The 27,081-nt window shown below is 44.3% G+C and overlaps 1 protein-coding gene across 1 annotated transcript in view; it reads left to right on the top strand.

Moving 5' to 3' along the window:
* Positions 1-23,060, top strand: part of LOC309855867 (uncharacterized protein) — a gene marked incomplete at its 5' end in the record, with an annotated part of 42,655 nt that extends 19,595 nt beyond the window's left edge. The window contains 4 exons of the mRNA XM_082716507.1: positions 19,105-19,165; positions 19,215-20,844; positions 21,635-21,778; positions 22,774-23,060. Of these exons, the coding sequence (XP_082572633.1) occupies positions 19,105-19,165; positions 19,215-20,844; positions 21,635-21,738 (1,795 nt within the window). The 3' untranslated portion in view covers positions 21,739-21,778; positions 22,774-23,060. The remainder of the gene's footprint in view (positions 1-19,104; positions 19,166-19,214; positions 20,845-21,634; positions 21,779-22,773) is intronic.
* Positions 23,061-27,081: the final 4,021 nt, after the last annotated feature.

Here is a 27,081-nt window from a genome sequence, read left to right on the forward strand (position 1 = left end):
ATATACTCTTATCTGGATAAAATGACAAGGTGGAAAAATTCACCACAAAAAAAAGAACAAGAGGCAGTACCAAAGGCTAGGGACCTAATCAATACAGACATTGGTAATATGTTAGATCTAGAGTTCAGAATGACAATTCTCAAGATTCTAGCTGGGCTCGAAAAAGGCATGGAAGATATTAGAGAAACCCTCTCAGAAGATATAAAAGCCCTTTCAGGAGAAATAAAAGAACTAAAATCTAACCAAGTTGAGATTTAAAAAAAGCTATTAATGAGGTGCAATCAAAAATGGGGCGCCTGGGTGGCTCAGTGGGTTAAGCCTCTGCCTTCGGCTCAGGTCATGATCTCAGGGTCCTGGGATCGAGCCCCACATCGGGCTCTCTGCTCAGTGGGGAGCCTGCTTCCTCCTCTCTCTCTGCCTGCCTCTCTGCCTACATGTAATGTCTGTCTTCAAATAAATAAACAAAATCTTAAAAAAAAAAAAATGGAGGCTCTCACTGCTAGGATAAATGAGGCAGAAGAAAGAATTAGCGATCTAGAAGACTAAATGACAGAAAATAAAGAAGCTGAGCAAAAGAGGGACAAACAGCTACTGGACCATGAGGGGAGAATTCGAGAGATAAGTGACACCATAAGACGAAACAACATTAGAATAATTGGGATTCCAGAAGAAGAAGAAAGAGAGAGGGGAGCAGAAGGTATACTGGAGAGAATTATTGGAGAGAATTTCCCCAATATGGCAAAGGGAACAAGCATCAAAATCCAGGAGGTGCAGAGAAAATCTGCAAAATCAATAAGAATTGACCCTAACCCTAACCCTAACCCCTCAAAATCAATAAGAATAGGTCCACACCCCGTCACCTAATAGTAAAATTTACAAGTCTTAGTGACAAAGAGAAAATCCTGAAAGAAGCCCAGGAAAAGAAGTCTGTAACATACAATGGTAAAAATATTAGATTGGCAGCAGACTTATCCACAGAGACCTGGCAAGCCAGAAAGAGCTGGCATGATATATTCAGAGCACTAAACGAGAAAAACATGCAGCCAAGAATACTATATCCAGCTAGGCTATCATTGAAAATAGAAGGAGAGATTAAAAGCTTCCAGGACAAACAAAAACTGAAAGAATTTGCAAACACCAAACCAGCTCTACAGGAAATATTGAAAGGGGTCCTCTAAGCAAAGAGAGAGCCCAAAAGTAGTAGGTCAGAAAGGAACAGAGACAATAAACAGTAACAGTCACCTTACAGGCAATACAATGGCACTAACTTCATATCTCTCAATAGTTACCCTGAATGTTAATGGGCAAAATGCCCCAATCAAAAGACACAGGGTATCAGAATGGATAAAAAACCAAAACCCATCTATATGTTGCCTACAAGAAGCTCATTTTAAGCCCAAAGACACCTCCAGACTTAAAGTGAGGGGGTGGAAAAGAATTTACCATGTTAATGGACATCAGAAGAAAGCAGGAGTGGCAATCCTTATATCAGATCAATTCTATTTTAAGCCAAAGACTATAATAAGAGATGAGGAAGGATACTATATCATACTCAAAGGGTCGGTCCAACAAGAAGATCTAACAATTTTAAATATCTATGCCCCCAACGTGGGAGCAGCCAACTATATAAGCCAATTAATAACAAAATCAAAGAAACACATCAACAATAATACAATAATACTAGGGGACTTTAACACCCCCCTCACTGAAATGGACAGATCATCCAAGCAAAAGATCCACAAGGAAATAAAGGCCTTAAATGACACACTGGACCAGATGGACATCACAGATATATTCAGAACATTTCATCCCAAAGCAACAGAATACACATTCTTCTCTAGTCCACATGGAACATTCTCCAGAATAGTTCACATCCTCGGTCCTAAATCAGGTCTCAACTGGTATCAAAAGATTGGGATCATTCCTTTCATATTTTCAGACCACAATGCTCTGAAGCTAGAACTCAACCACAAGAGGAAGTTTGGAAAGAACCCAAATACATGGACACTAAACAGCATCCTTCTAAAGAATGAATGGGTCAACCAGGAAATTAAAGAAGAATTGAAAAAAATCATGGAAACAAATGATAATGAAAACACAATGGTTCAAAATCTGTGGGACACAACAAAGGCAGTCCTGAGAGGAAAATATATAGCGGTACAAGCCTTTCTCAAGAAACAAGAAAGGTCTCAGGTACACAACCTAACCCTACACCCAAAGGAGCTGGAGCAAGAACAAGAAAGAAGCCCTAAACCCAGCAGGAGAAAAGAAATCATAAAGATCAGAGCAGAAATCAATGAACTAGAAACCAAAAAAACAATAGAACAAATCAACGAAACTAAGAGCTGGTTCTTTGAAAGAATTAATAAGATTGATAAACCCCTGGCCAGACTTATCAAAAAGAAAAGAGAAAGGACCCAAATAAATAAAATCATGAATGAAAGAGGAGAGATCACAACTAACACCAAAGAAATACAATTATAAGAACATACAATGAGCAACTCTACACCAACAAATTTGACAATCTGGAAGAAATGGATGCATTCCTAGAAACACAATAATTACCAAAACTGAACCAGGAAGATATAGAAAGCCTGAACAGACCCATAACCAGTAAGGAGATTGAAACAGTCATTAAAAATCTCCAAACAAACAAAACCCAGGGCCAGACAGCTTCCCGGGGGAATTCTACCAAACATTTAAAGAAGAACTAATTCCTATTCTCCTGAAACTGTTCCAAAAAATAGAAATGGAAGGAAAACTTCCAAACTCATTTTATGAGGCCAGCATCACCTTGATCCCAAAACCAGACAAGGATTCCATCAAAAAAGAGAGCTATAGACCAATATCCTTGATGAACACAGATGCGAAAATTCTCACCAAAATACTAGCCAATAGGATTCAACAGTACATTAAAAAGATTATTCACCACGACCAAGTGGGATTTATTCCAGGGCTGCAAGGTTGGTTCAACATCTGCAAATCAATCAACGTGATACAACACATTAATAAAAGAAGGAACAAGAACCATATGATACTCTCAATAGATGCTGAAAAAGCATTTGGCAAAGTACAGCATCCCTTCCTGATCAAAACTCTTCAAAATGTAGGGATAGAGGGCACATACCTCAATATTATCAAAGCCATCTATGAAAAACCCACCGCAAATACCATTCTCAATGGAGAAAAACTGAAAGCTTTTCCGCTAAGGTCAGGAACACGGCAGGGATGTCCATTATCACCACTGCTATTCAACATAGTACTAGAAGTCCTAGCCTCAGCAATCAGACAACAAAAGAAAATTAATGGCATCCAAATCAGCAAAGAAGAAGTCAAACTATCACTCTTCACAGATGATATGATACTATATGTGGAAAACCCAAAAGACTCCACTCCAAATCTGCTAGAACTTGTACAGGAATTCAGTAAAGTGTCAGGATATAAAATCAATGCACAGAAATCAGTTGCATTTCTCTACACCAACAGCAAGACAGAAGAAAGAGAAATTAAGGAGTCAATCCCATTTACAATTGCACTCAAAACCATAAGATACCTAGGAATAAACCTAACCAAAGAGACACAGAATCTATACTCAGAAAACTATAAAGTACTCATGAAAGAAATTGAGGAAGACACAAAGAAATGGAAAAATGTTCCATGCTCCTGGATTGGAAGAATAAATATTGTGAAAATGTCTATGCTACCTAAAGCAATCTACACATTTAATGCAATTCCTATCAAAGTACCATCCATCTTTCTCAAAGAAATGGAACAAATAATTATAAAATTTATATGAAACCAGAAAAGCACTTCAGGTGATCCCCTATGCATACTCAAGTTTGGAGAACCACTGCATTCCGTGATTTCTAAGGTCTCTTCCAACCTAAAACATTTTCATTAATATCTCACCATTAAGCCCAGGGCATTTTGCACAAAACCGTGCTGTCTTGATCTGGAACCAAAATGTTAAAAAAGAAAGAAAGAAAGAAAAAAGAAAGAAAGAAAGAAAGAAAGAAAGAAAGAAAGAAAGAGAAGGAGAAAGGAGGGAGGGAATAAAGAAAATAGAATAGAAAGAAGAGAAGAAAAAAGAAAAAAGTAATCAAAAAGAAAGAGAAAGAAAAGAGAAGAGAAGAGAAGGAAATGGAAGGAAAGGGAAGGGAAAAAAGCAGCAGCTTGACTGGAGTTTGTGTTAGTGGAAGGAAGCACTCCAGCCCCTTGGTGGAATTTGTACCTACTGTGTCAAGGCTTCCTGTTTTATTTGGGGCACCTGCCTGGCTCAGGGGGCAACACTTGCAAGTCTTGATCTCCGGGTTGTGAGTCTGAGCCCCACGTTAGGAGAAGAGACTACCTTAAAAAAAAAAAAAAAAATCCATTTAGAAAGAGCTACCAATCTTGAATCATTTGCACAGCACATATGGGTAATCATGACTTAGTCTTTCCTCCTGGGGTGTGCATGGAGAGGAGAGCAATGACCCCTCTTCACCAAAGCAAACTGGAGGCGAGGTGGTGGGCCTGCCCATCACCCCTTCTCAGCCAATGAGCTTAAGACCTAGAGGCCTCCAGGGAGAGGCCCTGCAGGAGGGAACTGGACGCTGGAGAAAGTTGCCGGAGGGAACTTTCCTGAGCTCTTTCTCAACTTGCCCGACTTTGGCCAGATGTAAATGGCAGCTCAAGGCCGACCGGGAATCTGCCAGGCAAGGTTGTCCAGCAGTCGTGGCCATCATGCCGACCTCAGGCCATCGACCTCCCCCAGCAGCACGGCCTCAGCCACCTCCCTCGTTTGCCCTCACCCGTGTCCTGGCTTCCCAGCCATAGCCAGGCAGGAGGCAGCGGGGGTCCCCCAACGCGGCTGGTGAAAGAAGCGACCTAAACCCAGCTCTGGCTGCCCAACTGGAAGCAGCTGCTGGGAAGGGTGGAGGGGGAGGAGGGGCACCGGGGGCCGTCCCGGGGACGGTTGAAGACGTGAACCCTCGTGCTGTGTGGGCCACTCAGCGAGGCCAAGAGGACGGGTCTGCCCACAGGACCGCAGAGAGATAGACTGTGGCGCCGAGGGACTGCCCGTCATCTTTCCCCAGCTGCGCCCTCCTGAGTCTCCGGTCTTCATTAGGGGATGGAGGACACTTGACGGTGGGGAAGAAAAAGGCACTGAGATGGGAAAGCAGAGGAGCCCCAAGCTCTGCCCAGGACGCGCTTTTCTGCCAGGGAGGCTGTGGCGCTGGCATCACAAGGCGCAATGAGAGTGGCCGGCCCCTCGTGACTGACGGCTGGAAGGAAGGAATCAGCCATAGAGAGGAGACACTTTCCTCCAGCCAAGGTAGCTTCCCAGGAAAAATGTGATAGATTCAGTTGGAGCATAGGTAAACTTCCTTCAGGACTTGCCTAATGATGTTAAGCAGTGACTTATTGCTGTCTGAGAGAGTGAGAGAAAATACACCTGTCCCTATCAACCTGTTTGATAAGAGATATAAATCATCTTATAAGCCTGCAGAAATAAAAATAAATGAAAACCAGGTATTGAGGAGACAGTTAAGGAAATAAAAAAGGAACACAAAACTTGAGAAGAAGTCTGAAAGTAATGTCCACCCTAAAAAATTCTTTGTTTTGGTGTGAAAGTTTTCAAGAACGCAGGGTTACTCTGAAATGTGGTTCAGAAACCCAATGATTTATTTTAGAGCACCTGAACAAGATTTTGCGCAAGGTCTCCAATGCTAGTGAGCCTATGAGTTTCACAGAATTTCTTTGAGCCCAGTGAATATTTCTCAAATGAGGTGTTGACTAAAACATATATGATAAGGTCATATCCAGTTGATTCTGATCCCTTCTCTCTTTTTAAAGATTTTATTTGTTTGTTTGTTTGTTTATTTATTTATCTGGGAGAGAGACAAAACAACAAAACAATTTCCAAAGACTCATTCTTCAATTACTATTGGAGTCCTGAAATGCCCAGCTTGGAATGCTACGTAAGGTTATTAAAGCTATAATTCCTGAAAATCTTCAACTGGGGTTCTTTTTCCATGAGCACCCAAACCCAAGATCAGTATTATACTTGGCAGGACCACACACGTAGAATGATGATGACTATGACAAAGGGGAAGAAGCAGGTGAGAAGAAGAGGAAGAAAAAGATTAAGCAGATGTAGAAGGAGAATGCTAAAAGCAAACTACTTTGCAGAATGCAAGGTAGCAGTGAGCCAGGTGTGGTACATGTCATTAAAGAACAGCCTGGACACCCTCTGAATTGCTTAGAGCTTCATTTAAAAAAAGTTTTCTGAGTAGCTAAATGACAAGTTTTGTAAAGGTTTTAAAACCAGTGTTTTCTTCTTAGAATTTCAGTTGTCCTCCACTTCTGTGCCAGATACAGATTCACCGTACTGTATGTACTTCCATAGTTTGGTTCTTGTGAAGTCCTTTTGTCATAGCTATAAGAATAAAGCTGTAGGGGCACCTGGGTGGCTCAATCTGTTAAGCATCTGCCTTTGGCTCAGGTCATGATCCCAGGGTTCTGGGATGGAGCCCAGCATTGGGTTCCCTGCTCAGCAGGAAGCCTGCTTCTCCCTCTCCCACTTACCCTGCTTGTGTTCCCTCTCTTGCTGTCTCTCTCTGTGTCAAATAAATAAATAGAATCTTAAAAAAAGAAGAAGAAGGAGAAGAAGAAGGAGAAGAAGAAGGAGAAGAAGAAGAAGAAGAAGAAGAAGAAGAAGAAGAAGAAGAAGAAGAAGAAGAAGAAGAAGAAGAAAGCTGTAAAATATCAGCCTAGTTAGTGATTTAGAAAACCTTCCTGAGCAACCAGCTGAAGTAATTTTCAAGCCAGCTCTCTTGGCTTATGCCTTCCTCCTTCCATAGTGGAAATGTAGTCTCTTGTATTAACTAGTAAATGATGCCCTTTTCACATGACCATGGATATGATAAAGGGTTCCAGTTAGACCATGTTCAGTAACTATTAGCTTGTTTGAGGATTTTTTTAAGAAGAGAAATATTTTATCTTTTAAGTAGACTCCACAGTGGGCACTTGAACTTCCAACCTTGAGATTAAAACCTGAGCTGAGATCAAGAGTTCAACACTTGGGGCTCCTGGGTGGCTCAGTGGGTTAAAGTCTCCGCCTTCAGCTCAGGTCACGATCTCAGGGTCCTGGGATCGAGCCCGCATCGGGCTCTCTGCTCAGCTCTGCTTCCTCCTCTCCCTCTGCCTGCCTCTCTGCCTACTTGTGATCTCTCTCTGTCAAATAAATAAATAAATTCAACACTTAACCAACTGAGTCACCCGGGTGCCCCTTCTTTGAGGATTTCTGCAGGACTGTTAAATGGAAAGAAGCTTAGTCACAGTCTGGTGATTAATCAGTGAGGTGTTAATAAGGTCTCGTTTTCATTTTATACTTTGTCATGAAGTACATTCAAACAGTTAATAAAACAGTCTGTGGGGGTGCCTCGGTGGGTGCCTCGGTGGCTCAGTGGGTTAAAGCCTCTGCCTTCAACTCAGGTCATGATCTCAGGGTCCTGGGATTGAACCCCACATCAGGCTCTCTGCTCAGCGTGGATCCTGCTTCTCCCCCTCTCTCTCTGACTGCCTATCTGTCTACTTGTGATCTCTCTCTGTCAAATAAATAAATAAATAAATAAATCTTAAAAAAAAAAAAAACAGTTTGTGAAGTGCTCTACCTACTAAGAATTTTATCTTTTCACCTTTTTGGTAAGTTTGTAGCAGACTATTTTGTGGAAAGGAGGCTAAAGTATCCAGGGAGAAAAGATGTTCTGGAGCAGTAGTTTTCAGAGTGTGGCTCCCACGGTGATGATCTAGGTCTGTGTTCTGGCGCAAGACAACAGGAGAAGGGGCCCTGCACCTAAGGCGAAACCAACCTTAATCCACTGGCTGGAAAATGTTGCCGGTGAACTGAATAGGTCAGCAAGGCCTGGGCCGGGGAGAAGACTGGAGCTCACTAGATCCTGAGCCACAGCGCTCTGAGGGCAATGATGAAGTGGCCGCAGTGGAGAAAAGAGTAAGACACAAAGCTAGGTGCCCTGACCCCTTGATACATCATTGATGGTTTTATCCATGGATCTTTGGGAATCTGTGTACTTGAATTAAGAACCACCAGTAGAAGTGAAAAACAGAAGCCAAAATAAGAATCCAGGAATGTTCCAAACAAAGAGTAACAGAGGGCCAAGCAGGAGATCTAAATGAATTCGGATGATTAAGGACAGATACTATAGTGGCCTTTTCAGTGTTCCCATCGTGCACTTGCTCGCCAGAACTCAGGCACTCAGGTAAAGGGCTTGACAGAAGGAAGATGGGGTGAAAATGAAAACAGAGTGGCTACATGTAGATAACTTAGAGAAGTCGGGTGTTCTTCACACTGCTCCTTTACTTTTCTGTATATTTGAAATCGCTCATACTAAGCAATTTAGAAATAAAGGATCTGACATGCTGTTTCATTATCAGAATTACTGGGGCGTCTGGGTGGCTCAGTCGGTTAAGCGTCTGCCTTCGGGTCAGGTCATGATCCTGGGGTCCTGGGATCTGAGTCCCTTGTCAGGCTCCCTGCTCAGTGGGGAGTCTGCTTCTCCCTTTCCCTCTCCCTCTCCCTCTGGCCCCGGCTCGTGCTCGCTCTCTCACTTGCTTGCTCTCTCTCAAATAAACAAATGAACTCTTTTTTTTTTTTTTACAGCTTTTATTTTTTTTTTACTTTTTTTTTATTTTTAAAATTTTATTTATTTATTTGACAGAGATCACAAGTAGGCAGAGAGGCCGGCAGAGAGAGAGAGAGAGGAGGAAGCGGACTCCCCCCTGAGCAGAGAGCCCAATGTGGGGCTCAATCCCAGGACCCTGAGATCATGACCTGAGCCGAAGGCAGAGGCTTTAACCCACTGAGCCACCCAGGTGCCCCAAACTTCCCATTTTCATAGCTTTGCCTAAGACTAACTTCTCTCTGGAGGTACTTCGTACTTTAGGAAAGAAAAAGGTACCTTAGGACCTTTTGAGGTTCCAACCAGTGGAGCTCACAGTTGAGGGACGCTGACATAAAGCAGATGATGAAGTATGCCATTGTAACATAGGCAGCAAAATTATTATTTTTAAAGATTTTATTTATTTATTTGACAGAGAGAGATCACAAGCAGGCAGAGAGGCAGGCAGAGAGAGAGAGAGAGAGAGGAGGAAGCAGGCTCCCTGCCAGCAGAGAGCCCGATGCGGGACTCGATCCCAGGACCCTGGGATCATGACCTGAGCCGAAGGCAGAGGCTTTAACCCACTGAGCCACCCAGGCGCCTGGCAGCAAAATTATTAATGCCATCCAGATATGGTATTAAGTAACCTTAACTGAATGTAGAAACAAGACCTGCTCAACAAACTCATGGGCCGCCTTCCTTTCTCTGACCAATTACCCTTTCATCCACTTTCTCTTCTAGATTCTAGAGATTGGGCCCATTTGCTACATATAAAACTATAGCAATACTAATATGAACTTCCTCAGGGCCCACGTAACTGCTCTCCAGGGTTAGAAATAAAGCAGCAGAAATGGAGTTGAAGCTCTGCATATTTTTTCTCAAGTAGTAACCAGTAGCATGAATTTGGTGTTTCATTCCCATGTGCATTTTTCTTTGCCTTCATTTGCTGGAATGAATCATGTTGTTAAATACACACTTTTAGGGGCAGCTGGGTGGCTCAGTGGGTTAAAGCCTCTGCCTTCGGCTCAGGACATGATCCCAGGGTCCTGGGATCGAGCCCCAAATCAGGCTCTCTGCCCAGCAGGGAGCCTGCTTCCTCCTCTGTCTGCCTGCCTCTCTGCCTACTTGTGATCTCTCTCTGTCAAATAAATAAATAAAATCTTTAAAAAAAAATGGGAAGTTTGCTTCTCTAGCTCCTTTGCCTCTTTTTCCAATGTACTTCATTCTCAGAGAGTGACCTCTGTCCTCTCCAACCTCACCACTATCGCTAGGCACCTACAATCAGGATTATCCACTATCATTCTCCATACAGACCTCCCTTCCCTGGGAGCACCCCATGCTCTAGATGTTTTCTTCAGTTCTCTACTCCTTGAGTCCTCTCAGAATTTCCATTCTACTTCCTCCAGACCCTGCCTTAAATAATGTTTGTTTAATGACACTTTCAGATAGGTTGTGATACCATTTTAACGTACAAAGTACTTTGTCTCTGTCTAGAGGCCCTATGAAATGATGCCAAGATGGGGAATTTCAAACCTTGTGGGGAAGCAGGGGAAGAAGATTTTGGAAGATTTTAACTTATACCATATTAAAGAGACAGCAAGCTGACTTTTGAGCAAGTGACCTCTCTGACCTCCAAAAGTTGTAATTTAGTGTGAGTTAACCACAAAGCGAACACTTTAACAGTGGTGGAATCCCCTGCAATTTTACACATGCTTTTTAACTGTTAAATTAAGACATTTTCCCTATGAAGTTGCCCCCTCAAGCTAAGGATAATTATATCCTCTGGTGATATGAGATATATTGGTATCTATGGAAATTACCAACACTTGACAGAAATTCCACGCCCTATTTAAATCTCATTAATCTATTGGGGGCTCACCCAATTCATAAATGCAATCCTATAACCCAGTAACATTTGGTTTTGGACCTTGTATAATTAACCAATATAGAGAAAGCAAGTTGCTTATTCAATAGTCGCCCCATCTTTGTAGGGTACCTTCCAAGTCCTCTAGCGGCTGTCTGAAACCACAGATAGTACCAAGCCCTACATATACCCTATGTTTTTTCCTGTACATACCTACCTATGAAAGTTTAACTTATAAATTGGGCAAAATAAGAGATTAGCAACAATAGCTAATAATAAAATAGGACAATTATAACAATACTGCGAGAGTTATGTGAATGTGGTCTCTCTCTCAAAATCTCTTAACATCCTATACTCCCCCTTCTTCTTGTAATGATGGGTGATGATAAAATGCCTACCTGAGGAGATGAAGTGAGGGGAATGAATGACATACGCATTGTGACATAGCATTAGGCTACTATTGACCTGACATACCAGTAGAAGGATCATCTACTTCCGGATTGGAATTCACTTGACCATGGATAGCTGAAACTACAGACAAATGGGGACTAGTGTAGTGATTTGATAAACGTTGATACATGTTTGAATATTTACTTGCTGTTCTAGGTGTTTGGGGGACATAATGAAGAAAACAGACAGTAAGCCCTGTCTTTGTGGTGGGGGTACAATGGGAGGTAATGAGGACAGGGATTATAACAATAACGATAAAAAGTAATTTAATGGGAAAAGTTCTAAGCTATGAAAAATAGAATGGGTAAAGATATGACAGTGATTAGGGTGGCAGTGGATCACCCTAAGTAAAGCTAAGTAAACCCTAAGCTTTACTTAGGGTGATCAGGGAGGATCCTCTGTGTGTGCTCTTTTACTAAAACCTGAATTCTAAGCAGGAGGCAGCCATGGGATAATCCGGCAGGAAAATCCCCACAAAAATGACTGAGATCATAAAAATGGATGAGGGGAGATCTGTAGGCGTGTAGTTCTAGTAATTTCTTCTATCCAGAGAGCAAGCATCGGAAGGTGGACAAGAGGACCAAATTAAAATTCTCCTTCCTCTGAAATAACTGCATGCTTAGAAAGTGAGGAAACCTTGACAAACCTCACTAATAACCTTAATTCTGGTAATGCTCATTGTATATTATCACATTGAACATTCACAAAAATCCTGTGGGATGGTAACTATTACCTTCAAGAAATGAAACTGAGGACCAGAGAAACAAAGTACCCTAAACCACACAGCTGTTAATAATGGAGGACAAGGAAACTTTCTTTTTTTTTTTTTATTATTTTATTTATTTATTTGACAGAGAGAGAGAGAGATCACAAGTAGGCAGAGGCAGGCATAGAGAGAGAAGGAAGCAGGCTCCCTGTGGAGCAGAGAGCCTGATGTGGGGCTTGATCCCAGGACCCTGAGATCATGACCTGAGCCTAAGGCAGAGGCTTAACCCACTGAGCCACTCAGGCCCCCCCGGAAACTTTCTTAACATGATAAAGAACATCTATTTGCAATCAACAGCCAACCTCCTATGTAAGGGTAGGGTAGAGGAGTAGAAATCTCTAGTCAAAGAGGAGTTAAGAATTATAATTTCTTACCAACCTGAAAAAATTAAACTGAACTATATACCAAATATTAGAGTGATTTTTTTCCTGGGTAAGGAGATTATTTTATTATTTTATTTTCTTAATTCAGGTTCTGTCCCTTACTGACTGTGTATCCTTGGGAAAGTCTCTAAACCTCTGTATGTTTTGGTTTCCTGATTTGCATAAGATGGATAATAATAGTAGTCACATGATAGGTTTGTTGCAAGGAGTAAATAACATAATCTATGTAAGCGCTTAAAATAGTGCCAACCTATAACGAGCACTTAATAAATGCTAGTGATTATCATTACCTCAGTATAGTTTTAATTTGCATTGGGTTGAGCATATGTCCATATGGTCAAAAGTCATTTGTCCATATGTTTAAAAATCATTTGTATTTATCTATGATTTATCTATCCATGTCCTTTGCTCATTTATCTAGGGTCTTATTACCTTGTAATTAAAAAAAAAATTCTATTTATTTGTTTGTCAGAGAAAGATTGAGAGAGAGAGAACATAAGCAGGGGGAGTGGCAGAGGCAAAGGGAGAAGCAGGCTCTCTACCAAGCAGGGAGCCTGATGTGGGGCTTGACCCCATCATGACCTGAGCTGAAGGCAGATGCTTAACAGACTGAGCCACCCAGGTGCTCCTATTATCTTATAATTTATATTAGCAAGATATGTGTGGTATTTTTTTTAAAGATTTTATGTATTTATTTTAGAGAGAGAGAGTATGTGCAAGCAGGGGGAGGGGCAGAGGAGGAGGGAGAACAAAAGGGAGAGAATCCCAAGCAGACTTCACACTGAGTATGGAGCCTGATGTGGGGTTTGATCTCATGCCCCTGAGATCATGACTTGAGCTGAAATCAAGAGTCAGACACTCAACCGACTGAGCTACTCAGGCGCCCCAAGATATGTGTGATTTTCACTTCCTTGTTTTGGCTTATCTACTTTTTTGATCTACTGTACAAAGAATATGTGCTATTTTTACAAGGAGAAGAAGTGTGGGCACTAAAACTTGCTGGAAGGACTTTCAGGGTCTTCGCAGACCTTTTCTTGGTCTTATTTGTTGCTAAATGCATCACAAATTATTCTGCTAATTCTGCTACCATCTCAGTGATTGTTTGAGAAGTAGAAGACCTACTTTTCAGGACAAAGGGCAAACTCCTTTCTTAAGCATTCATGGCCCCCACTCGGCTCTTTTTTTTTTTTTTAAATAAGAAGGAGAGTGTGAGCAAGGGCAGGGGCAGAGGGGGAGGGAGAAAGAATCTCAAGCACTCAAGCAGAGTGTGTGCTCAGCTTGGAAGCCTGTAGGGCTCAATCCCATGACCTGGAGATCATGATCTGAGCTGAAACCAAGAGTCTGATGCTCAACTAACTGAGTCGCCCAGCCCTGCCCCACCTCCTGCATCTTAGCTCTAAGGGCCCATCTGCCATTCTGCCCAGTGCTCCAGCCATCCCAATAGGTCCACACCCACGTAAGCCGCTATCTCTGCCACTGCTCATGCTGTTTCTTTTACCTTCCCTAACCTCCCTCCCACCCACCTTTAGTGCCAGTTGAACTCCTAGTTTTAGGACCTACCTGAAATGACTTCTCTTGAGCACCTTCCCAGGCACCAACCCACTTCCTTCACCTCTCCTCCCCCGCCAGCTAATCATTTTCTTTCCCAAGCTCCCACGTCATGCCAATCCCTGTTATAGCATTTGACACCCTGTGTCATCATTATCCAAGTATGTGTCTAACCCTCTAGACCATGAACTAGGACAAGCCTTGGGTCTTAGGTATCTGTGAGTTCCTAAGCTCTAACATAATTCCAAGTAGACAGCAGGTACTTAAAATTTGCTCAGTGAAGGACTGAATAACTAGGGTCTGGAGTGTTTGTCCTGTAGCTTCAGGTGGACAGCCCAGCTTTTCATGACCTGGGAAGAAACCTGTATGGTTTTTGTTTGTGTTGTTTTTGGTTTTGGTAACATGCTATCTTCTCTAAAGTGAATAGTGATGATTTAGTTCCAAGTTTTGAAAAAAGAATGGATAGAGACAGGATGGAGGTGAAGAAAGCAGAAATACTCTGATTTCATATGAAAAAACCATCTAGCTGTGAGCTTTGGTTTGCTAAGGAAGAGGGGGGGCAGCCCTGGTCAGAGCATGTGGGGGGACATGGGTGTGTCCTTGTCAACACCCTCCTCGCTTTGGGGCTTCAGTCACATGGAAGGTCCTCTAGGTCTGCCCCTCCGCCCCCAGGCTAGGAGCTACATCTGTTCCCTTTCTGTATTCCAAGGCTCAGGCTCTCATAGCCAAGAACCCTCCGAGGTTGTGAGCGCATTTTAACCAGGGCAATGTGGAAACCATGTCCTGCCTTTACTGTTCTTCTCAGTCAGGATATGATGCCCATCTTTTGTATCCAAGCCCTCCCTCCTCTGGGAAGGCTTTTCTGAGAAAAGCCCATCAACTGAGAGGCCTCCCGTCTCACTTGGCTGAGTCAATATACAGCAGTGTAAGGATGTAAATGTTTTACATCATCAGTATCCTCCAGCCTAAGACCAAAGAAACATACCAGTAGTTGAACAAGTTGGGTTTATTACTCATTGCAGTAAGGAAGAAAGCACCTCAGGGTGAACCATGTGGTGACTCTGTAAGAGGTATAAGAACCTATCATAAGAATTGGGTTTGGGTGGGGCACCTGAGTGGTGGGTTAAGCTTCTGCCTTCTAATCGGGTCATGATCTCAGGTTCCTGGGATTGAGCCCCACATCAGGCTTCCTGGGAGCCTGCTTCCCCTTCTCTCTCTACCTGCCTCTCTGTCTACTTGTGATCTCTGTCAAATAAATAAATAAAATCTTAAAAAAAAAAAAAAAAAAGAATTGGGTTTGGGTTGGATCATCTGGGGAAGTTTTGAAGGAAACAGGGGTTTGCTCCAGATTAGATGCTAATCTAATTTTAGCAATTAATTTTAGATTTTTAATCTAATCTCATTTTAGCCAAGAGAGGAAGATGTTTAAGATTTTGTGACCTTGTTTTTTGTCCCTGCTTAAGTAAAATTACAAAGTGGCTTTGTTTTGTCTCCTTTCATCATGGTGGCTGAGTGACCTTGATGTCAGTATCGGTGTTCTGTGATATTGTTTATGTCTAATAGGAGAATAAAAAGGCCTAGCATGGGTGCCAGTCCAGCTCTGAATGTCAGGAGCTGTTCTTTTTTTTTTTTTTTTTTTTTTAACATGCAGTCCTTTCTCCCAACTAGACTATGATATGCCACCAGAGATGAAGGCCCTTACATCTCCATCCTTGGAAAGGTCTTACATGAGGCATTATATGTAGGTGTTTAGTAAATACTTCCTGATTGACTAGAGGTCAGGAGTGCTGGTCCAGAACTTTTAGAGAGTCTCAACTTATGGCCATTTACTTTGAGCCTGGTTAATTAATCTTTTGCTGTCAAGTTTCTCCTGAAGCAGCATATATAAGAAGTAGGCCTATTTCAACTTCGGACTAAAGGTCAGGAGAGGGGCGCCTGGGTGGCTCAGTTGGTTGAGCAACTGCCTTCCGCTCAGGTTATGTTCACTTCCCCTATCTCGTGCTCTCTCTCTCTCTCATTCTTTCCCACTCAAATAAATAAATAAATCTTTAAATAAATAAAATAATCTTTAAAAAAATTAAAGGTCAGGAGACTGGTTTTAGTCCTGGCTCCTCCATGAAGTTGCATGACCTTAGGAAAGCTAGTTAGCTGCTCTAGGCCTTAGTTTCCACATTTAAAAAAGAATGGACTTAGCTTCAGTTCTAAAGGCCTTTCCAGCTCTGAAATTTTGGAAGAACATGCATTTTCTCTTGCATCTCTTCTGCCTTTATGGAAAGTGCTAAAGGATACAACATTATAGAGGGGAGTAATTACTCAACAAATGGTACTGTAGTTGAGCTTTTTAAAATTAAAGAAAACTGGGGTGCCTGGGTGGCTCAGTGAGTTAAAGCCTCTGCCTTCAGCTCAGGTAATGATCCCAGGTTCCTGGAATCGAGCCCCACATCGGGCTCTCTGCTCAGGAGGGACCCTGCTTCCCTTCCTCTTTCTCTGCCTGCCTCTCTGCCTACTTGTGATCTCTGTCTGTCAAATAAATAATAAATAAAATCTTTTTAAAAATTAAATTAAATTAAAGAAAACTGATATTTTAATCTTATACTATGAATCAGTATTAATTCCAAATGGATTAAGGCGTTAAATATAAACATTAAGAAGACCTCTAAAAGGAAGAAAATATAAAATTTATCTCTGGAAGAGAAAAGATTTACAAATTTATAATGATGTTAAAACTATGAAAATAATATTATTAGATTTTATAATATAAAAATGAAAAACTAGTCAATCGGAGAAAGACAACTATCATATGATCTCCCTGATATGAGGAAGTGGAGATGCAACATGGGGGGCTAAGAGGGTAGGAGAAGAATGAATGAAACAAGATGGGCTTGGATGGGAGACAAACCATAAGTGACTCAATCTCACAAAACAAACTGAGGGTTGCTGGGGGGATGGGGTTTGGGAGAGGGGGGTGGGGTTATGGACATTGGGGAGGGTATGTGCTATGGTGATTGCTGTGAAGTGTGTAAACCTGGAAATTCACAGACCTGTACCCCTGGGGATAAAAATACATTATATGTTTATAAAATAAATAAATAAATAATGGAGATTTTTAAAAAGTGAAAAACTATATACTTAGAAATATTAACCAACTTAGAAGACAAAATCAAACTAAGAATATATTTTCAACAAATGGTTAATACCTTAAATATAATCCCATCTCATTCCATCTACCTATTTCACTCAAGTCTTGACTCAAGTCAGCGTATGAACTCAGCCAGGGAGGAAGTGTGTAAGTCCATTAGCTGGGAAGAACAGATTCCTCTAAAACCAAATTAGATGATTCCTTCTGACGGCTAAGAAACTACTCAATAGCTTCTCTCCAATAGTTCAAGAATGGAAAGATTATTATTGATATAATAATATCTTGTATGTATATAAAATATGACAGTATGAAAAAGCATTTTCCCCATTATCTTGTTTGATTCTTAGAACAACACTGGAAGATAGCTAGATAATTATTACTCTATCTTCACAAATGATAAACTGAAGCATAGAAATGATAAGTAACTTTCCTAAAGTCACATCAGTGAGTAAATGTTAAAACCAACTCTAGACCTCAGATTGGGACTGTACCTCAGTTTTGCTCTTTTTATAGCGAGGATCACAAATTAGAGATTTTCTACATTGCCTTACAGATTTAAACCAGTGGATAGCACCATGCTCTATTATTGAGGTGAGACCAGTAGAAAAATAAAAACATTAAAATTTTGTTGGGATGATGACACCTTGACAGGATTTATGGTATTAAATACCCAAATATTATTTGCTATTTTTTTAAAAGACATTTTTAGTATTATAAAACTTTTTTTTTGGGTGCAAAATGGTGGTTTATTAAAGCATGGGGACAGGACCCAAGGGCAGGAAGAGCTGCTGCCCTGGGTTGTGAGGGAAGGCAGGTTATGTACCTTGTGGTTGGGGGAAGGTGAAGGGAAGGGAGGTTTCAACAGAGTTTTCATATGCTAAAGAGGGCCTACAGGGTGCCAGGATACCAGAGGCCTTGCCCTTGTGGCTTGATCAATGTTGGCTTGATCAATGTCATCTTTAGGCCAGCCATTTACATCAAGATAGTTGGGAGACTTTTTGGTGGGATGTCATAATCCTGCTATCAATCGTCTTTTTTAGTGAGATTTAGGACATTTGTAAGCCAAGGGAGACTCCTGTCTTGCAGGATTGTGATCCCAGCAAGTGAACTATTTGCTTATTGTTCATGGCAGTCAGGGCTGCTTGAGGAATGCTACACATATGACTGAGGGGGAGCGGATGGAGAGGGGATGCAAGGTGCCAGCTTTTGCTTTGTCTTCAGCCAGCCTCCTGCTCCCTCATCATTCCCCCCTGAACAATTTTGACCCTTAAATCTTTAAGGTGGTTGAAGGTGGAAGGTCTCATCTTCTGTAACTTCTTCCTGCTGAATAGGGGCGTAGAGCTGTCCCTACCTACTCGGGTCAACATTGATCAGTTGAGGAATGTATAGGGGAGTTACAAAAGGTGGAGGCAGCTGAATCCAGCGCTGACCGTGAAGAAGTGTCTCTGTACATAGTCAGGATGATCTGTCGTGGTGAAGTCATTGCAGCAATGGAGTCTTGGCACCAAGCAGAGAAACACAATTTTGCACCGAAGCTCAGAGTCCAAATGTAAAGACTCACAGCCCCACGTTGGGAGCCATATGATGAAGTTCTAGAACCTAGGTGAGGTTCGGTGGGCTGAGGTCTGGAGCCGATGACCAAGAATGAATTCTTGAGACATCTTTGGTGCAAAATGGTGGTTTATTAAAGCACGGACACAGGACCTGTGCTGTTGCCCTGGGTTGTGTCTATGAAACATTTTTTAACAGAATGGGAATAAAATAGTGATTTCTGCATAATTTTCAGAATTACACTTGAGATCTTGATTAAGTACATTTTGAAATCAATAAAAAGTCTTGGACTTTTGCCTCAGAAACATCCTAGGAAGCCTGCTCTTTTAAAGTCTGTCAGGCTTATTACCTCTTAGGAGATGACCTGGCCCTTTAAAAGAAGTATCTCTTTTGTTCATTCTTTGAAGGCTTAAATTTATCAGGGTTCATTATATACCTTCTAACTCCTCTTTTACCACTAACTCCTCATTTACCACTTCTTCAACATTCAGTTCTGACTGCACCCATGTCAATTTTGTCTATTCTTTTCCAAGTAGTTTTAACTATGTTAAATTTTCCAACTTCTTTCTTCTTGGGAGATTTTTACTACTGCTAAGTTTGAGCTATACATCATTTTTATGACCTTGTCCCTACTTGTATTAGCCATTGCCAAGTGGAAATTGGGGAACACCTTGTAATTCACATGGCCCAAGGTGTCTCCATATTGGATCACTCTACTTTCTCAGACACTGGTACAATTAAAGGGACAGGAGTCGTGTGGACCTGAAAGCCACGGAGAACCCTAAGGCCTCGAAGAACACAGAGGTAACCACGAGCAACCCTAGAACCTAAAGGCCTCGGTCACTCATTGGAGGCTGCGCATGTCAATCCTCGCTTCTCGACCAATGAGCCCGGGTGTCCAGCAGCGCGACGTAGGACCACTGTTGACGCTTCTGGCCCCGCCCCCCGTCCCTGGTCAAGGGCCCCTTTGGAACCCTGTCCACTGTTACAGGAGGGGAGGCCTGGGTGGGCCGTTGGCGACATCCGCCCCCTTCCCTTCCCGTCGCGGGCCTCCTCAGGCACCGCCGCAGACTGTCGTCCCCTCCGTGGACGGCTCCTCGGCCTCCCCGTCCACCTCACGTCGGGCCCGCTGCCCACCGCCTCCCAACAGCGGCGGCTCCCTCGACGGCCACCATCTTTGCCGTTGGCTTTGCCTCAGCCCCGTCATCGCCCCACTGAGGTACTGCTTGTTGCCATGTCCTCCTCCGGGGATCCCGGCCAGGACCCTGGCCAGGATAGCCCCGTGAGCGCTGTGGGGGCATGGTCCCTGGAGGCCCGAGGTGGCAACAGGGTGGCCCCCGGGGTCGGGTTTCCCCAGATTGAGGTGGCTGGAATGGCAGGGCCCGAGGTGGCCCTCGAGTCCGGGCCCCCCGGGATGGAGGTGGCCCTCGAATCCGGGCCCCCCAGGATGGAGGTGGCCCTCGAGTCTGGGTGCCCCGGGATGGAGGTGGCCCTCGAGTCCGGGCCCCCCGGGATGGAGGTGGCCCTCGAGTCTGGGTGCCCCGGGATGGAGGTGGCCCTCGAGTCCGGGTTGCCCGAGATGGAGGTGGCCCTCGAGTCCGCACCCCCCGGGATGGAGGTGGCCCTCGAGTCCGGGCCCCCCGAGATGGAGGTGGCCCTCGAGTCCGGGCCCCCCGGGATGGAGGTGGCCCTCGAGTCCGGGCCCCCCGGGATGGAGGTGGCCCTCGAGTCCGGGCCCCCAGGGATGGAGGTGGCCCCCGAGTCCGGGTTGCCCGAGATGGAGGTGGCCCTCGAGTCAGGGTCCCCCAGAATGGAGGTGGCCCTCGAGTCAGGGTTGCCCGAGATGGAAGTGGCCCTTGAGTGCGGGCCCCCTGGGATGGAGGTGGCCCTCGAGTCCGGGCCCCCCGGGATGGAGGTGGCCCTTGAGTCAGGGTCCCCTGGAATGGAGGTGGCCCTCGAGTCCGAGCCCCCTGAGATGGAGGTGGCCCTCCACTCTGGACTGCCCCCGATGGAGGTGTCCGAAGTGGAGGGGCCTGTGGGAGGCCTCGGGGAGGCTGCCTTGGGTCTGGGTCTGGCCCGTGGCCCGGCGGGCATGAGCGTGGAGGCCGAGGAGGACGACTCGGATTTCGGGCCTGCGGAGGAGGACGGGGAGGAGCAGCAGGAGGAGGGTCTGGACATCCTTGTGGACGCCCACCAGTTCCCAATGGTTGGCTTCCGCTTCATGTTCCTGGACCTGGTGCACTCGCTCCTGCACCGGATCTACCACAACAACCACATCCTTGTGCGGCCCCGCCGCGGCCGCGTGATGGTCTGGCCCCGGGCCAGGCAACCAGACGGGCACCCCGCAGCCCCCGCAGGCCCACCAGCGTGGGCAGCTCCGGCCGCGGCCCGCGAGTCCGAGGCCTCGTCCGAGGAGGAGGCCGCCTGGGAGACGGCGGAGGAGCCGGACGAGGAGTCTGAGGAGGGCCCGGAGACCGCCAAGGGTGAGGAGGGACTCGGGTGCCCGAGGGGCGAGGGCGGCGGGCGGCCCTGCGGGTGGCCGGGACACGGAAGCCGGGGTTCCCCCAAACCCAAGGCCGAGGGCCCAAGTCGGAGCCCCATTCCCTGGGGACCTACAGCTTTTGAGAAGGAAGTGTGCAGCCCTCTGGCAGCCTCCACTAAGACAGCTGAGGGCCCCGGGGCAGCGGGCAAGCCGCAGGCCACTGTCCGCCCGGGGGGCGGGGCGGGGCGGGGCGGGGGCGGGGAGTGGGCGGGGGAGTGGGCGGGGAGTGGGCGGGGGAATGGGCGTGGCCTGAAGGAAAAGCGCCAGCCAATGGCACACCTGGTTTCTGCGCGTGGCTTTGAAAATGTCCAGAGTCTCAGAGTTCATCCCCCATCATTACGCACTGATGCGCGTGGGCCTGGTACAAGTGAAATATTCAGGGGTTGAGTGAATGCGCTTCGCTATAGAATGTGTCCTTGAGGCAAAACGTTTTTGCGAGAAATTTCTGACAAAACCTTAGAGAAGGCCGCAGACCCTGATGATTCTGATCCCTTCTTCGGGGAAGGGCCAAAAATAGTCAGCTGCACAGGGTGACTGAGAAGAATGTCACCCTGAAAGTAAGGGATCGAGCGGCAGAACTATCAACCCGGAGGAGGCTTCCCACCTCCGCTTTTCAGAGTTTCTTCTACGCTCCTGCTTCGGGGAGAGGACTGGGTGTCATTAGTCCTTATGCATCGGGATGGTTTTCCCTGGAATGTCTGCTCCAACGTCTGTCTTATTCTTTACCAAAGGAACAACTAAATTTCAGTATGAGAAGCCTGCCAAAGGGGCCAACGACTCTGAAAGGGAGGAAGAAAAAGACAAATTTAACAAAAAGCAAGAAGGAGCCGACTAAAGAAGATCTGCCCCAGCAGAGAACAGCCCCAGAAGATCAGGTATCGCAATAGCTTTGCACATCACCCCACCTTGCCTGGCATTTACCTGCTACTGACAGTCCTTTCCCCACCCCCCAGGTCTCCCAATAAATTAAGAAGTTCGTTCAGAATTAGTTTAAAAATTCAGTTTTACCAGCTTAGACCATTAACAGAAAACTCATGTACCTAGTAATAGAAAATACAGTATATTCTGAAATATATTTCATGGTTGCTCATTCGTTCTTGTGAGGTCTTTTGTCCTCTACCTGAAAGACTACTAACAAATGGTAAGTGTCTCAGTAACCAAGAAAAATATTTCTTTAGAGAACGGTTAGCAGAAGCAGTAAGGAAATTGGCTAGCTGGACACTAGTCAGACATTCATAGGAGAGACAGTGCCTTTGCAAAGGTGATTACATACAAATAGCAAAAAGTCAGGAATTCCAAGTAGGACCACACAATGATTAATACCTAAATATTCAGGTGTGGATGTTTGTATTTTATGTGACAGTCCAAAGACACTTAGTCATCGTATGGCAATTACTTATCACTGAATTGGCAATTAGGTCTTGAAGAATATCTTATCTTTGAATATTTGGAAATGATGTACACTTCTTTGCATTTTCACAGCTGTGTATTTCATAATCACAGCCTCATTCTTGTATGGTAGATAGAGAAACTGAGGGTCTGGGAGAGTAAGGGAGTATCATTTGTGGAATGAGCAGAGGCTTTTAAGGTGAAGAGATTTCCACTAATTCCAGAATGGCCTCTAGGTGGGGGTGGAGGGCAGGGAGGGATTTATGGTGTCAGGCCAGAGGGAGGCAAGGTTGGTATTATCCCAGAATTGAAGCCATGGGTTGCACGAGCGCGCAAGGGCGCAGGTTACAAGAGGAAGGTGTGTTGTCTCTCCTTGCTGAGATACAGCACACAGATGGAGCCCACAGACACAGGGTCTAGAAGGTCACTGGTGCTGGTTAATGCTGCCTCATGGTTCCTTTTCTCTCATTTCATCCTGCAGTTGGCGTAAAAGAAAGAAGATGAAGAAAAAAGAAAGAACCTGTTGTTTGTTATTTTTAGGTTTTTCATTTTTTAGAAGCCCATGGGAATTTTATTAACACCGATGTCATTCCAAACTGCATCATCCAAAAACTGATATCCAATGAAATGTGACTCTTTACTTATGTTTGACAGACATATCTGATAGCATTTGTTCAAGTTAAAAATAAGTTTGTTTTAAATGAATGCACTGGAGTGTAGGCAGGTTTTGCTTAGATAAATTATCTTGACTCAGATCTCTCTTTTTCCTCTTTGGCCCACTGTACCTTCACTAAAAGGTATCACTCTCCACCATTTGGTGAGCCTGTTTTAAATTAATTTCTTACAGCTCCAAATATAAGAAAATGTCAAGTTTAAAACAATTGTTGTAAGGAGAAAGATGTAGGTCAAGTCTTTAGAGCTACGCTGTCCACGACATTAGTAACTAGCCGTATGTGGTGACTGAAATATGGCTAGTCTAACTTGATATGTGCTGTTAAGTATAAAAATTTTAAATTAACTCACTGATAATTTCATATGGATTACATGTTGAAACGATAATATATTGAGTTAAAATGTACTATTAAAATTAATTTTCCCATTTCCTTTCACTTTAAAAAAATGTTTTATTTATTTATTGGGGGGGGAGGCAAGGAGCAGAGGGAGAGGGACAAACAGACTCCGTGTTAAGTGCAGAGTCTGACATGGTGCTTGGTCCCTTAACCCTGAGATCATGACCTGAGCCGAAATCAAGAGTCCCATGCTTAACCACCTGAGCCACCCAGGCACCCCTCTTCTTACTTTTTTTTTTTTTTTTAAGATTTTATTTATTTGTTTGACAGACAGAGATCCCAAGTAGGCAGAGAGGCAGGCAGAGAGAGAGGAGGAAGCAGATCTCTCCGCCGAGCAGAGAGCCCAATGCGGGGCTCGATCCCAGGACCCTGGGATCATGACCTGAGCCAAAGGCAGAGGCTTTAACCCACTGAGCCACCCAAGCACCCCTACCCTCTTCTTACTTTTTAATGTGGCTACTAGAAGACTTAAAATTACACATGTGACTTGCGTTATATGTCTATTAGACAGTGCTGCTCTAGAGTATGGTTTTGTTTTGTTTTAAAAACTTTATCTACTTATTTGAGAGAGAGAAAAAGCCTGACCGGGGTTGGGGGGGGCACAGGGAGGGGCAGACTCCCCGCTGAGCAAGGAGCCAATGCGGCTCAATCCCATGACCTGATCCAAAGGCTTAACTTACTGAGCCCCCCAGGTGCCCTAGAGCCTGGTTTTGAAGGAAACTTCCCTGCTGGCTCCACTGGCCTTGAGGCCAGATTGTGCTGCTGAGCCTGGGCCCAGACACGGAGTTAGAGCAGTGGTTCTCGAAGTTCGGTCCCCACAACAGCATCACCCGGGAATTCTTAGGTTCTACCCAAGAGCTACTGAATCAGAAACTCTGAGGGTAAGGCCAGCACTCTGGGTTTGAACGAGCCCTTCAGGGACGCTGATGCAGCCGAGGTCTCAGAAGCGCTGGTTAAGAGCCACAGGGGAAGAAGCCGAGACTCATCTATGGTAGAACCAGCCTTCATTCACGGGCTTGGGACTGGCAGGTAAACTGAACAGGATGTGAGCTGGCTGGGGGGAGGAGGCCAGAACGCACAGGGGGCTGAGACACAGGGGGCCTCCGATGGGGAGATGGCGGCTGAAAGCTGCATAAGGAGCTGTTCCAGAAGGATACAGACATGATACCACATGTATGACGTCTAAGACACATGCAAAATGACCACCAGGTCTGGACTGTAGCTACAGATGTCTGGGGGAAAGGCACACACAGGAGAGAAGCATACAAATGCAGCATGTGTGACAGCATGCGCAGGGTAAGGTAAAGAACTCATGTAGGATGGTGGCCACTTCTTGGGGAAACAAAGGGAGAGGAATCCTACTGGGGAGGGCTCTGTGGCTTCAGCTGTATTCGTAGTATTACCTTTCTTAAGCTGGGTGGTGGGTACATAGGTCTTGATAGAGTATTCTATTCTGTGGAGATCTGAAATACTTCATTATAATGAAAATAAAAGAAGAAAGGGAGAGAATACACTTAATTTCTGGAATCTGTTTCAGCAAAAAAAAAAAAAAAGATAAAGTCATAGTTGACTTGAATAGAGGATCAGAGAAGGGGAAGGGTCCAGGGGTTTGAGATAAGAGGGCTTCATTTCTGCATTTTGTTAAGATTTTCTGGGTGCCGCTTGGTGGCATGAGATACCTTCTTTCACGTTCTCCAATAGCACAACTCCTATTCTCATATATATAATCTAATATATATATATACATACACACACACACACACACACACACATGTATACACACATGTATACATATGTGTGTGTGTGTGTATATATATATATATATATATATATATATATTCCCCCCACTCCACCAATACCAATCAATCCCTAGGTTGAACCTCTGAATGGTTGGGACCTTAAAAGGTTTTATCTTTCTTTCCCAAAGCTCTAATTAGGTACTTAATTAATGTCTGCTAAACTGAAGTAAACTTAACACTCCCACAACTCTGTTTTTGGTCACCAGTGTTGACATTTTACAACGTATTATCACGGAGGATTCCTTATGGCTAGAACCACATGGTGAAATAGTCACCATTATTTAAACTGGAAGAGCAGGCCAGGGTAGTGTGATCTGAGGGCCTTCAAACTGGTTCTGGTTAGTGTTTATGCTGTGCTAGTTGTGGTAGACTATTGCTTTAAGACCCAGGCAAGAGGGACCCATGTCCTGAGGCCCCACTTTGGTCCTCTTCTGGCCATCCCCCTCCCTACAGGACCCAGTCCACAGAAACAAGGGATGTGTCCCTGTTAGCCCACACTCCAGGGCCCAGGCCCCCAGAATCGTCCCAAGCCCATTGCCTGGGCCTGCGTGCTCCCCTTGGAGCTGTCCTTGGAAGGGCCGACTGCACTGCTGGCGTGTGTGCTCTTGGGCCTAATGGGGAGGAGGTCATGTGCCTGAAACAGGGGATGGGGCCTGGTTTGGGAGTCCAGGTAGGGGGGGCAGCTCTTCCTACATCATTAGAACAGAGCTTAGAGGAGTCTGAAATTCTAAATCCTTTCAGGTCATTATGAAGGTACATGTGTCATGGAAAGAGATGATATCATTAAATAAAACATGCTGTATTTGGTGACTTATACATTTGAAATAGTTAGACATAGGGTATGGGGATCCCCAAACAAACTCTTTTTCTGACCCCTGCAAATTTTACAAATATTATAGGCAAGCCAGGTTAAATACCTAATGTCACTCCTTTCCCTTCTTCGGTCCATGTTACACTTTGTTCCCTGAGCAAAATGGGAACTTTCCTTTTGGTAATGGCATGTTCCAGTAGCCCATCGTGCTGTGGGACTCCGATATAGTCCCTGGGCCAGGCTGGAGTATGACCACCATCTTGCCCCCTCTACTCAACCGCTCTGCATTCTCTCTCCTACTCATCTCTTTGTTCTCCAGGTGTTTACACACATAAAACCACCTCTTAAACACCACTTTCTCCCCAACACAAACAGTCACCCAGAAGCCTTCAGCTAGGGTAGGCACACCTGTGTGGAGGCACTTTCTGCCCTGCATAATCTCTCTTTTTTAAAAGTTTATTTTATTTTTTTAGTAATCTCTATATCCAACAAGGGGCTCAAACTCACAACCCCGAGATCAAACTTTGCATGCTCTTCCAACTGAGCCAGCCAGGCTCCCCTGCCCTGAACAATCTCTTAAGATCATTTTGCTTCTCTGACAACCCCCAGTTGTCAATATCTTATTTGATTTAGACTACGGAACAGGTTCTGTTGTATTCGTTTTTCATATAGCAAAGATCAAAGAAACTGAATAGTTGTAAGAACATGCCTCTGAGCATTAAAAAAATAACCTCTTCATTTAAAAACAGAGTTGTTAGCTGTGTGAAAAAAATTCTTAATGGAGAGCTCTGACAGAATAGCCAAAGAGAAGTCCATATTGAGAAAGGAGACATATAACAACTGACCTACCAGGATTACCTGGGTAAAGGACATCTACCTAAATAAAATGTTCCTATTGGAATAAAAAGGAAATAAATTCCATGCATTCAAAAACCAAGCATTATCCAAAAGGCAAAGATACAGTGTCAGAAACAATAGATGTTTTATAGAACAAATGCAAAATCCAGCATATGGTGGTATAATGTCACGGTCTACCATCACCAGCACAACCAAGCAGCCATTGGTTTTTCTCAGCCAAACCACTCAGAACTTAAAAGGCACAGTTATGT

The sequence above is a fragment of the Mustela nivalis genome (genome assembly GCF_964662115.1).
Source record: "Mustela nivalis genome assembly, chromosome: X".
In the NCBI taxonomy this organism is placed as follows: Eukaryota; Metazoa; Chordata; class Mammalia; order Carnivora; family Mustelidae; genus Mustela; species Mustela nivalis.